Source organism: Cavia porcellus, unplaced genomic scaffold (genome assembly GCF_034190915.1).
Source record: "Cavia porcellus strain 051 isolate PalLab524CR breed Dunkin Hartley unplaced genomic scaffold, mCavPor4.1 scaffold_3, whole genome shotgun sequence".
NCBI lineage: Eukaryota > Metazoa > Chordata > Mammalia > Rodentia > Caviidae > Cavia > Cavia porcellus.
The window spans coordinates 70,653,555-70,667,775 of record NW_026947486.1 but is presented as its reverse complement, the minus strand read 5'-3'; the positions used below and the strand labels follow the sequence as shown (position 1 = coordinate 70,667,775).

The 14,221-nt window shown below is 37.8% G+C and overlaps 1 protein-coding gene across 5 annotated transcripts in view; it reads left to right on the top strand.

Moving 5' to 3' along the window:
- Positions 1-14,221, top strand: part of Chrdl1 (chordin like 1) — a 114,960-nt gene that overhangs the window by 97,135 nt on the left and 3,604 nt on the right. For 3 of the 5 annotated variants that reach the window (XM_005002703.4, XM_063246277.1, XM_013150195.3), the window contains exons 8-11: positions 3,938-4,106; positions 7,305-7,514; positions 10,679-10,846; positions 12,875-12,964. In XM_005002703.4, the coding sequence (XP_005002760.1) occupies positions 3,938-4,106; positions 7,305-7,514; positions 10,679-10,846; positions 12,875-12,964 (637 nt within the window). The remainder of the gene's footprint in view (positions 1-3,937; positions 4,107-7,304; positions 7,515-10,678; positions 10,847-12,874; positions 12,965-14,221) is intronic. The other 2 variants (XM_063246278.1, XM_013150197.3) reach the window with 1 other exon arrangement.

Sequence of the window (14,221 nt, the reverse complement as noted above, 5' to 3'; positions counted from 1 at the left end):
ACCATCTCTTGTTTTTAGCTTCATTGTACTCCCCAAACTGCTAGTGATAGGAAAGTGCTTACTGCAAGACATTTTGTAGCAAAAGAGATAAGATACAGAACACAGGGCATTGAAGTTGATTTTAAACAAAGTTCAAGAGCTGTGTTTAGAAAAAAAAATATTTAAGATTGGTAGATCAAAATGGGCAGATGGCTTTTCTTTATTTTATGTAAATATTTCCTTTGTTCTAAAAGGGATAGATATTGTGGGGTATGACTCCAAAAATGCATAGCATCTGTAGTGATGCAAAAGTAGATATACATAGTAGGCACCCAATACATATATGCTGAATGAATTGGTGTGAAAAGTAGAGTAAAATATGTAGGAGTGGGGCATGAGAAGAGAGGGAATGATATACTTTAATGTACAGGAGTTTTTCTCAGAGAAATTCTTCAATTTTACTCTTTGCTCTTGACCATGTTAAAGTAAGAATATAGTAGAATCCATTCTGAATATTCTTTGTATGCTCAATTGCTTGCATGGGAGAAAAAATAGTACCACCAACAACACATTTTCTAACCCATAGACTGTTTTATTTATTGAGAACTATCAAACCTTCAGTTCTATAGAAACATGGCTGATTATTTTTCCAAATGGGCAGAAAAATATCAGTTTGTCAAGTTGTATGAAATTGAATAAGAAAGCGAGCCAGTAACTTCAGTATGTCTCTTTAGTAAAAACCTCATATAGTTTTTGCTTTCCAGGTCATAATTTCTTATGAATCTGTTCTTGTATCATTTGAAGGAACGTGCTATGTGAGTGACTATGGTATGTAGGAAATGAGAAGTATATAGGTGCAGAGCTGAAAGCCAAAATATGAGAGCAAACGATTTTGTCTTGGACAACAGCCCGACTTGTGTTTTGCTCCCTTATAAATTATAGTGGTGCCTCAGATCACAAATGTGTCAAAAGAGATAAAAATCAATTTTTCCAAAAAGGTCAATATTGAACCTAAATATTTAATTTGATTTGGCTCTCTTCTAATTTGATTTGTGATGAGAATTGTGGGAAGACTTAAATTTGTAAACTTAGGCACCACTGTACCTTGAATTTACCATTATAAAACTGAAAGAATTTAGAATAGAAAAAAAACATGAAATGAATAAAAATGTTTGCCTCATTCACATTGTCAGAACAATGACTTGAATAGGAAACTGGTCTAAGTGTCTGCTGGCAAAGTTTTGTTCTAAGTTAGTAGTGACTAAGATAAAATATTTTCACGAGTGTATGAATTAGAATACTTTCTGAAGACACTTTTGAAATTGAAATTTCAAGTAAAAATAATTAGGCTCCCCCAAATAAACAGATCCAAATAATGGACAACTGAAATGAATAGATGCTTCTCAGAAGAAAAAGTACAGATGGCTAATAAACACATGATAAACTGTTCCATATCGCTGGCCATGACAGAAATGTAAATTAATACCATTTTGCCTCAGAAAGAATGACTATTATCAAAAAATTAAATAATACACATGCTGGTGAAGATGTGAGATAAAAGGCACTCTTCTGCGTTGTTGCTAGGAATGTGAACTCATACAACCAGTATGGAAATCAGTGGGGAGATGTATCAAAAATCTAAAATTAGTAATTACTTTTGTCCCAGCAATCGTCCTTCCAGGTATCTTCCCAAAAATGTTAAAGTCATCATATTACAGAGATACATACATACTCAAGTTTATAATAGCATAACCATTAGTTGTAAACAGTGTGACCAAAGAATTTTAACCAAATGTTTACGGAACACTTTTTCTTCTCTTCCTCTTCTTTCTTGAATCACCTTCCATTGTCCTTCCTCTCCCATTCTCACTCACCTATCTTCTCCAAAAGCTCAGTCTTCACAATCATCTGGAAAATACATCTTTCCTCCCTGGTTTCAGTTTCTCTGTCAAACAAACGACTGCAACAAAGTGAGATTTTGGAGGCTGACTGGTCTACTACAGGTCCCCTGATCAAAATTCCTGAGGCTTTTATTTTTTGTCTTGAGTCATTGTCCTACCATAGGAGTCTCTGGTACTGAAAAACAGCTTCTCGTTTTGTGCCCACTATCATGAACCAGAGAATTTCTTGTACTTGCAGTTTATCCTGGGGCAGCGACTTTTCCTTTCTAATCCCATCCTTGACAAACTCCTTTCTTTTAGCATCAGTGAGACACCCACTAGCCAAATTGTCTTCTCTGTGTTCATTTGGCAAAACTTTGCCAAACTCCACAAAGGTCAGAACAATCTGTAATGGCCTTTGTGGAATGTGAGTGATTATGACAGAAAAAGACATCTGAGCCACTGTGGGATGAAAAATATTTGCACATGGAGCCTGTCTGTGTTCATGATAACAAACTGCTGCAGGTTCTTCTTTGTGTGAATTTTTATAACAATGCACCAGTATTGGCTTCTCTTAGATATACAAAATAATGTGTTCTTTCGAAATGCTGAGAAAGGTCTTCTTACTTTCCAGCTCCTGATTACTCTTCTTCTCTCCCACCGGAAGAGCAATATTAATTCCAAAAGCTAAATTAGCAACATGTGTGGCTATAACGTTAGTGTTTTATGGGATAGTGAGGTCAGAGGACCCTATAACTGTCTTTCCAAGGCTCCTTGCTACTTCTATCACTGAATATAAGGGTTTTACTTTCTAATTGCCTATGAAAGATTTCTTAATGCTTTTTTTCCCTCCTTTGTCACTAATAAATGCCCCTAAAAGGCAGTTATGTCATATGTCTTTAAACCTTAAAGTTACCTTTTTCATTATTATATGTTCCTTTATCCACACCTTACTTCAGTGTTGGGTAGAGGGGAAGGTCACCAAATAGTGAGGCCACTATGTGTTTTGAGTCTTTGAAAGAAACACGATTGGAGACTAGTTTCATTCTTCCAACCAATATTTGATGAGCACCTTCTAGATCAGTGTTTGTGAATCTTTTAGAGCTTTTAGTTGTAACAACCCTCTGTGGCACACATGCCATAGGTTTACCACCACAATTCTATATACTAGACATTGTTCTAGGCACTGGAGATATAGGAGTGAACATCACAAAGTCCTTGATTTTGTGGTGCTGATATTCTAATACTATTGAGTACTTTTTAAAAAATGTTCATCTATAAAATGCAGTGCCGAATGATCTTATGCTACTGCCTATGTTTACAGCCCCTGTAGAATTTATTGAGACTATACTTGACTGCCATCGTTTCCGTCTCCCGAGTTCATTTTGCACATTATCAGGATTCATTGCTTTGAAGCACAGTTCCGATTAAGTTACTTCTCTACTTTAAAAAATTCCTTCAGTCTTCCACACCCCCACCTCTGTCACTTACCAAATAAAGTATCCCTTAGCTTGTCATTTGAAGTCCTCTATGATCTGGCTCCAGCCTCCTTTGGAATGTTATCGTTCAGCTGTTCCCTTTTATGGACATTATGTTCTCTGCTACACCTTCTGAACTTGAAAATCTCTGCCTAGGATATTTTCCACACACTGACAGGAAAAAAAAGCAAACTACCCGTTCTTCATGGACCAGGTCACAAATCCTCCCTGGCTAGCAACTCTTCCTCTTCTTAATGTGCATAGCACTTTTAAACTTCTCCTGTGGCTTCTGTCATCATTTGCCTTGTGTTGTAGATGACTATTTTAAATCTAAGCTCAAAAATGTGAGTCTCAAAAGCAGAAAGGATGCTTTAGCTCTTTCGGTTGTTTTCTCCCTCAGGGGTCTGTCTATGAATCTAATCTGCTTTCACATATTCACATCCATGCTTCTTTCAGAATAGAGTAGGTAACATATAGTTAAGGTCAGAGTTCATCACTGAAAATCATATTTATCAAATGGCTTCTAATATATGTAACTCAATCTCTGAAATCACATTGTTGTATTACTTTTGAGCCAAATTTGTTCTTATCATTTTATAGAGACACTCCTACCATCGCTCTCACTATGATCCTCCACCAAACCGACAGGCTGGTGGGTTGCCCCGCTTTCCTGGGGCCAGAAGTCACCGAGGAGCTCTTATGGATTCTCAACAAGCATCAGGAACTATTGTGCAGATTGTCATTAATAACAAACACAAGCATGGACAAGGTAAGTGGCATATTTCTTTTGTACTGTGTCTATATCAGAGTCATAGCATGCCTGTTCTTCTGAGGCCTGGAGCTGAAAAATAAACCTTTCTCCCATGAATAGCACAGTATAAATATGACTCCTCACTAACAAGTCTACAAAGTAGGCATGAACAAGTGACTCCTGAGGGTTCTTAGGACCTTCTTAAATGCAGCTAGTGAAGCAGAGTCAAAACTCTTTGTGCTTGCAAAGCAGCTTCTTCCACTTTCTCAGCTATCCCTGGGGGTCAGAGATCATTTGGGAAAATTCCTTGCATCTTTAGCAAGTAGGTCACACAATATTCAGAGGAAATCAGTGTCAAATACTTCCAATTTTCTTACCAAAGCCTTAGAAATAATCTTTCTCACACCTTAGTGAACCCCAGATTCTCCTGGGACTCCTTGTTAAATATTCTTGGCCCTATACTCAGAGATTTTGGTTTAATATGTAGCTATAAAGAGACTGTCCTTAAAAATGAGTTATCAAGCAAGAATTAAAGAGGCGATCTGACAGAGCACCAAGGATCAAGGTAGCTCAGACCTGCAGCCCACTTGGGCAATCAACTGTCTGCAGTAAGCATCTACGCTCATTCATGAACCCTGTTTTCTCCCATGCACATTCTCTGGTCTCCACCAACCCAACTCTGGTAGCAGAACTGGGAGGAGAAGTTTAGTAAAACCCCTAACTGGTCCTTTCTTATTTAAGTATCTTGTCAACCACCTCTTTGAAGCAACAGCTGAGCTAGAACCTTTTTTAGGAAACCACAAACATGTTTTATTTCCTTTAAAGGAAACACAAATTAAAATCAGTTTCCTAAATGGGTTAATATAGTAAATTATTAAACCAAATGATTGAATAACATGGGTGAAAAACAATCCACTACAAGGAACTCCTATTATAAATCTCAAATCTAGTCAAGCCAAAGCTAGTTGATCACATCTGGTACTGGTTAGATGTAAATTTCAGATTACAGATAAAAAATTAAATTGCTTTTGAACCCTGCAGGCTTATAAGTACAATCTAAATAAAATTGTTAATAAATAATGGTATATTAAAAGAGTTGGAAATATTTAGGTATTATTTTTAAATCCCAGGCTATTCTGATGCAAGTTTATGAAACATGAAAGAGTTAGGTAAAGGTGCTCTCTGATTTTAATTTTTCTCCATAGATTCCATTTGCTCCGAAAGTATTTCAAAATCTTTCTAAAATGTGGGGAAATGACCTTTTTTTTTTTTAAATCAAAATCACATAATGTCTATACAGCTTCTTTCAAGGTAAGGACTCATCCCTTAATTATCTGTGTCCTACAAAAGCTCCAGCTGGTTTACATTTACTCATCTGCCTCCATCAATTTGGATGCAGCAGTTCTTTTCTGACCTTTCAGTTATAGTTCACTAGAGAATCATTTATCTCCACCCCCAGCTCCCAACTCCCCAGCTGGAAGATTCAAACTCATCTGAGTATTTGTTGCTGGGTAAAAGGCAATATTTCCTTCTAGATAACTGACGTCACTGTATGCTGCTGCAGAGTGTGTACTCTTACCTAATCTGGACATTTCCCTCAGTCCAAAGGTTTAAGAGACAGGGTGCCTGGGTATTTTATTCTGGGAATCTGGTCTGCTTGGCTACTTGGCATAGTTCACTCTTCCCTCTAGCTCTTTTGCTAATGACGCTATCTTCTCACATATACCTACCTGGTTCCTTTCAAACAGAAGTGATAGTACTGTACCATTTTGTTTTATCCTATTCATTCTGTGCACCACACAATTTAGTTATCAAGACTCAGCTCACTCAGTGGAACCCTGACCCTCTCTGATTCACATTCTTGGAAATCTTTACATGGGCTGACCTGTTACAGTGCCCAGTACGCTTGCAGCTTTTGCAAAGAACAATAAAAGGCCAACATTTCTTAATCTGACCCAGCGGACTTGATGAGAAAGAAATAGCCTCATGATTCATTCTGAGCCTGCTGTCTTGCAGCCAAATCAGTCAATTCCTAGAAACGCCGTAAGTGGGATTATTTCTACCCCCCAGCCCCACCCAAAGTAATACAACCCACTCTAAAGATATTGTTGATTGGGATGTCAGCAAGTCTCCCTGGGTGTGATAGGATGATGGGAATAATGAAAAACACACCCAGACTCAGTCGTGGCTTGCACTCTCCAGAGGGGAAAGAACTCTTTCTCTGACGTTTCCATTCATAGACGTTTGAGTTTCATGTCTGAGAGTCTAGTGCCATTGTTTACTATAGCAGCCTAATAAATTTTGGGTTTGATGTGCATGGAAGGATGTTCCTGTGGTCCCTTCCCTTCTTAGGCCCCTTGTCCTGAAGCCCAGGTGCTGCTTCTTTCCTTAGAAAACACTCAACAAATATCAGAGTGCCAAAAGATATCTTTGGAAAAGATAGTGATTCTCTGTAGCCAGACACATGCAACCACTACAAGATTGGAAACTGAGAAAAGTCCTTAAGAGTAGAGGCATAAAAGGCTACCCCTTCACAATTACCCAAGAGGCATGTGCCTCTCAGTTTGTCTTAGCACTATCCTTTCCATGCCAAAGAGTACTCCAGCAGAATTAAGGTCCGTACCTGTCATTGTTGCTTTCTAATTGTGAAGACAAAATACTCAACACTCATGATTTAAAATAGGAGAGATTTATTTTGACCCACAGTTTCAGAAGTTTTATTCTGTGGTTTGTAGGTTCAAATGCGAAAATGGCATGGTGAAAGGGCCTGCCATGGAGGTCAGTTTTGCACTCACATAATGATGACCAGGAAGGAAGAAACCAGGGAGGGAATGGACTTTTCTGGTCACACCCCTAGCAATCTACCCTTTTTGGCAAGACTCCACTGATTAGCAGCATATTTCACTATGTATTCATCAGTGGGCTAATGAATATAGAGTTCCCAAGATTCAATCATTTTTCCAAAGCCCTACCTCTGAACACATGAATCTTGTGGAGGACATTCCAGACCAAAACCATAACAGTATCAGTCTGTGTTGATTGATAATAGTCTCAATAACACACGACATTCTGAATAGATTTGCTTCAGGATGCTATAAATGTATCTCCATGCTCATAACACAAAGAAAGAATATGTTAAGAAGTTCAGGGTTTGTATTCTGAACATTGGGACCCATCTCAGCTACTTTTAATTTCTGTTTCTTTGTACTCTTCTAGTGTGCGTTTCAAATGGAAAGACCTATTCCCATGGCGAGTCTTGGCACCCAAACCTCCGTGCATTTGGCATTGTAGAGTGTGTGCTGTGCACTTGTAATGTCACGAAGCAAGAGTGTAAGAAAATACACTGCCCCAGTCGGTATCCCTGCAAATATCCTCAAAAAATAGATGGAAAGTGCTGCAAGGTGTGTCCAGGTAAAAAAGCAAAAGGTGCGTTTGTTGGAGGCCCTGCTTTTGCTTAACTGAGATCCACATGTATTCCTTCTCAATTTTCTTTGGGGATTAGAAATACAATCAAACTGTCATCAATTGTAATTGTAACAGTTCCACTAAGAATAAATATTCTTTCTTCTCTTGAGGGACTGATAGGTGGTTACTTGGAAAAATGTACTGTTCAGAAATATACTGAAGATTTCCTTCTGTCCGCCATATCTCTTAGGTAGTTTTAATAATGACATTACCCTTACTTCAACAGAAAGTTTAGGTTGTTGTGATTATTATAAAAACTGTAGCATCATTAACTTATCACTTTAACTCACCAACACCCAGGCACATCCGTTGAACAGGATAAGAGACAGATGAGATACATTGGAAAACAGGCTCTGGTCCAAATCTAAGGGGTTGCATGACCTTGAAAATGTGTCGTGTCCACTGTGGATCTCATTAGTCATATGTGAAAAGGTTAGAATAATTGGTTTTTAAAGCAATCCTTTTTTTATTGTTGCAGTTCTTTTAATTTTTTGAGACATAATATTGAATATATCATAGGTATTATAACTTGATACATGTATAGAATGTATAATGATCAAATCAAGGTAATCATTTCCATTCCCTTGAATGTTGTTTTTGTTTTGGAAACCTTTGGACTTGTATAGTTACTTGAAGTAAATCATAAATTATTGTTGATTATAGTTACTATACTGAACATAAGAACCAATTCCACCTATGTAGTTGCATTTTGGTGTCTATTATCTGAATTCCCCCTAGCTCTCCTCTACCCACCTCCTAGCACTAAAATCCTATGATTATGTTGCTGTGCATCTTTCAAAGATAAGAAAACTGAGTTATATAAAGTGACTTGCCCAGAGTAGTGAAACAAACTGATAATAAAACCAAGGCATAGGATTCAGTATTTGTATTTTCCAGTAGAAAATGTTCAGTAATATCTTTAAGGAAAACTGTTTAAGCAGTGGCTTAAGGTGTGTGGTACATAAAAAGTCTGTAATAATGGAAATTACAAATAATGGTATGGGTAATCAAGTATTCTCATCCGCTCTGCCACTTATTTCCTGCATGACCTAGAACAAGTAAAGTTACCTCTCTGAGGCTGAATTTTCTTTTCTGTAAAAGCTGAGGGTTAGAGCAGATGGTTGCCTAGACCCTTTCCAGTAGCAATGTTCTATAATCAACAACTCCCAGGGTCATGAATTCCACATTTTATGCCTTCTGCAAAAATTTTATAAAGACAGATAAAATCCCAAACATTTGTAATGTGTGCAAAAAGCTAAATCATTTATTCTTTCAATTTAAGTAATCTCTCATGACTAGAAGGCAAATATGCTCTTAGTCAATATATACATATGGAACATTTTTATGTGGACCAGTAATGTCGACCAGTTATGAGAACAACTGGTCCACATAAAAATGCATATTTCCCTTCTAGTCATAGTAAGCATGGATAGATCAGAAAGCACCTTGAGGTAGAATGTGGAAAGTGGATAAATCTTTCTAAAGACAAACTTTCCTTCTTTTATCATTTTCAGTTATAATCCAGGTTTGAGTCACAAATTGGTTTCATCGTTTATAAATCCCTGTGGTCTCATGAATTCAACTCTTTGAGAGGAAGAGGTAGTAGTTCAGGATAACTCTTTTAAGATATTGGGAGCATATTACAGGGACTTCCAGTGCCATCATGTATTTCATATGTCAGTTATACCCGTAGCCAATATTAAGCTGCTGAGCAAATTTTAACCAGTGAACTCACATCTCATTCTAAAGATGATAATTAAATACACAGAAGTCACTGTATACTACATAACCTCTTTTATCCACCTGAAATGTGCTAACATACATCCCTTAATTGCCTAACATCACCAAGAAAACTGGACTGCCAAAGTAATTAAACAGCTGAAAACAAAGACAAAAGGAGAAAGGAAATATGATCCTAAAATAATCCACAAATTGAGTAACCCAACCTGGAGTTGTCTAGAGAAGAGGATGGCTTGGTCCTTATAGTACCAAATGGTTTTGAGGGTCAGAAAGCTGATAAAATCATCAAGACACACACAATAGCAATTTGATTACAACTTCTAGTCCAAATGTGTCTGATTGGCTGACAGTGAGTCTCCTTAATTAGTCACTCATCCAAAGCACTGAACACTTAGTGGTTTCATCCTTACCAAATTAGATATTATTAGAAATGGCTTCTGCACATACTCATTTTTCAGGGTGTCTGAAGTTATTCTTTGCTGATTTAAATGCACACTTAAAATATGCAGCTGAAGAGAATGCTGATTAAAAACTAGCAAGGAAACTTAACTCACTGATAATCAACCAAGAAAAACTTTTTTTGATAGGAGGATGAGGAAAGGGGAGCGTAGAGTAAGATGGTATTTTTATGCTAGGGAGCTGAAATTTGGCAGTTTAGTTTCTATATTAAATGATCCATAGCTGATGGATTTGACCAATTTTTGGTCTCCCGACTGTTCATTTGGGATAGCCTACAAATGACTAATCTGACATCTAGGTTTTGGCACTGTGCTGATCTGGTATTATCATTCTTCTTATAAACAAATCAAGGAGCATTTAGAAATGTCAAGTCAATTTGGATAGATCCATTAGGCAAGTATATGCACATAAATGAGTGTCATAAATGTTTTCTAAGTATATATAAATGGTATCAGGGAAGTTACCCAATGCCCTCTGTCAGCCCATTTCCTAGGTCTGTCTTCACAACGCTGGGTTTGGCAGAGCATGATCCTAATCCAGTATGGAAAATCCTATATCCTCTTACGTGCTTTAGAGATTTATATGTGGCTATGTTTTTCCTCCTCAAGTAAGTTCACTTATGAGTGACAGAAGTAAGCAGATACAGTTTCAATTTCGGGCCAGCATTCTGTACAACTTTGGATTCTGTCATCAGATGGACTTCAAAGCTTGTATGCTTCTTTGTGATTTGGTGGCTGTTAACCGGGTCAGCCTATCCTGAGGTAACAAAATAAAGATGGAATCTCTGTCTCTGTAAATATTCTTATTGACAGTTCACTTTCTATAAGAAAGTGTAAGATTGTATAAATACTGATATAACTAAGTGTAGAAGTTCACTTCTAGCTTTAGAAAACCATGACCAAATCCTACTTGCTTCCTACTTCCAGAAGAACTTCCAGGCCAAACCTTTGATAACAAAGGCTACTTTTGTGGAGAAGAGACAATGCCTGTATATGAGTCTGTGTTCATGGAGGATGGGGAAACTACCAGAAAAATAGCACTAGAGACAGAGAGACCACCTCAGGTAGAAGTCCATGTTTGGACCATTCGAAAAGGTAAACAATACAACATTAATTTCTTGTCTTTGTAAAGAGGGGGTGAGAACAAAGAAGGGAAGCTTATCCTGTACTTAGTTTCACCATGTTCCTGTGTTTGGGTTAGAAGTTTTCTTGATTGCTTAGAAACTGATATATACCTAACACAGCTGTTATTATGACCTTTCAAATTTAACTATGGTGTGTGCTAAAGATTAAGAATTAACCCTTGAGGTTCCCAAGGTTATCTTTCTCATGCTACCAAAATAGAGGAGTAGTTCTTAATCCTGGCTGCATGTCAGGATCATCAAAGTTGTTTTGTTTTGTTTTTAGTACCAAATACCTGGACCCTATCTCCAAAGTTTGATTAAGTGATCTGAATAGAGCGTGGGCATCAATGTTTTTTCTTAAAAGTTCTACAGGAGCTTCTAACATGTGGTCAGAGTTGCAAACTACCAAACTGTACTCTACCTTTTCAATATGAAGCTCTACGAACAAGACAACACATTCATTCAGTGTGAAACTAAGTACCTCAAATTGTACTGTATACTCTGGGGTAAAACAATTTGAAAATATCATCTCTGCCTTCAAGAATAATATAATTTCACTGGAGAAACAATCCCAGTCTTTATGAGCAATTCCTTTTCTGATTACTCAAAAGGATCTGCATTTTTTTCACTGTGATCCTACAGCTATTTACCCTCTTCTATAGCCGCGAGACTAGTACTCATATAGTCTGGTCAAGTTTTCTAGTAATCCATGTGCAGAAGTGAGATTTTAACTGGAAAATAATGTTCATCCTTTTATTATTGGCTCCCACATAAGATGTGAAGTGTTCAGATTTTAGTGTGTTTCAGTTGTGATGCACAGAGCTGTTTTAATATGAAGTTACCTATTTCTATCTCAGAGACACAAATTTAGCTGGCCTTTAGTAGGATCTAAATATTTGCATGCTTAAAACAGCCTGGCGATTCTGAATGTAGGTGGCACTCAGATCATACTTTCTGAAATACTGCTCTTGTATTTCTAGAGGATTTTTCCTCTCCTTTTTCACAATATATTTTTTCCTCTAAAGTGTGTGTTCTTCCCATGTCTTAAAAATACTTGCTATAATGTACATGAGATTTTTGTTCATGCTTATTTTGGCTTTATATGTAAGTATGCCCATTTCCACCTTTAACTCTATAGCACACCTGTAACTGAATACCTAGGGCAAGGTACTGATCTGTTGGCTTCCTTAACATTGGACCTGGTATTTGTTACCCCACTGTGGTGTATAGATCGATTGTAGCTTACTAGTGTAGCATCTAAATTACCTTCTGTGCACAGTGCTAGCTTATGAAGATCTGCGCTTAGGGGCCAGATTAAAATCCAGGCTTCATCTCCTTTGCCTGCTAGAGGCTCTTTAGTGAGATTGCTACATGTTGCTCTTTAACTACTAGAAAGTTTTCAGTTGTTTACCTGTTATTCTATTAAAGCTATTTGAGCAAGGTTGACACTTTACAGACCACTCTACTTTAAAGAGAAGTCTAAAGTAGCTGTGATTATTTCATAATGGAAAAAATGCTTTTCAGTAAGTTCAGAAACAAGGGTAGCTTTTGCATTTACACAAATAATCTTCCTGTGATCTTATTGCTGGCTGTCAATATTTAGCCAGGTGGGCAGCCTACTGGCTTGACAAGGACATAGTCTACCCAAATTTGGATCAAAGGAAGAATTTCTAATGTTGCCTTTGGCTGCAGAAGCTCTGACCAACATCCATGTTTGTGTCCATGTGTCTCCCTACGATGGGGACCCATGGTCAGCAGCACTATCCTCCTTATTTCCATTCCCAAGACAAGCCAAAGGGAGGCCAGTTAGCCAAGGAAACAAATGGAGACAATTACAACCCTCCAGCCATGCAAGTTCTCAGTTAAGCACATTCTGCAGCCCAGCTCAATACTCTTAACCCCAATAATGAAATTGTGTGTTCAGCCCAGGAAGCAAAGGATATTGGTGGTCCCAGATAGAGAGTGGTTCACCACCTCCCTCATCTTTGCTTGACTTCAGGCATCCTCCAGCATTTCCATATTGAAAAGATCTCTAAGAGAATGTTTGAGGAACTCCCTCACTTCAAGCTGGTAACCAGGACAACTCTGAGTAAGTAATATCTTTCTTTATTCCTTGCCGGAAACATATCCAGTTTTTCAGTGCACCATTGTCACAACTAAAATCCCTCCACATTCTTAGCATTAAAAGTACTCAGTATCAGCATTAAAGAATATTCTATTTTTTCCTCTGGGGGATTTAGCAATAAATATGATATCTGAATGTGAACTGAAAAGCTTGGACATTATTAGTACAAAACCAGATGTAGGGCAAGCATAAGCTACTTCAGATTGAAGATTCCTGAGTAGTGAAATTGCTAAGCCTAGAGTCCCAAGAGGATTGCACAAGGCTTCACACAAAATTTCAGGTCTCATATAGTAGTGGAAACTTCACATCTAGATAGCTATGCTCTCTGAATGAGGGTGAGAGACAAAAAGAAAAGGAATGCATATCAATTTTTGTATTATAAAAAAGTTATTTGACCCTTTTAGAACTGCCCCTGGGTGGTCATGTTTTTTTAAAAGCACTCAGGCCTTCAGGCATACTTGCAGCTCTCCCACATTTTACACTAGATGGAGCCTAGGGATTAGATACTGCTACGCACTGGGAGTGGAAGAGAGCACTTCTAATGGAATAAAAGGCACACAGTTGCTACCCACAGGGAATTCTAAGAGGCAAGATAGAACATGAAAATGCCTTGAGTATGAATTAATATAGTTCTGAGGGGTTAAATACTTTACAGGCTCAAGACAATCTGCAAAGAACGATGAGATGAGAACCACATGGGCTTAGTCAGGAAGGCTTCGGGGAGGAGGTGTGTTTTGAAACAGAAGGGTGTGACTGGGCAATGGATCAAGAAATCAGTCCAGGAAGAGAGTGCAGCCTAAGTGAAGATTCAGACAGAACCAAACAAGAAATGTGGGTGGTGATGAGGAATGATCACCAAAGCCACAATACAGTCCACTAAAAGATGAGCAAAACAGGTAGAAAGTAGTCAGAGGGCCCAGAAGCAACCAGGGAAAGCTTCACATGTAAAGCAAGTAACATTGAGACTTGCTGCAAAGTTACAGATAGCCTACTAGAATCCAAACAGTGCGTTAGGAAGACATCTCTGGACTTTCAGATAGATTTATTAAGTTCTTACTTTTTGGAAGCCAGATTTAAGGAGTTCAGTTTATTATGCTAAGAAGTTAGATTTTATTTCCAAACAGTTGCTCAGAGAATAATAGTTGTGCTTTCAATCAGGTATAGCAACATCACACCAAATACAGAACATTATAGAACTTATCAAAACAGAACATTGAATAG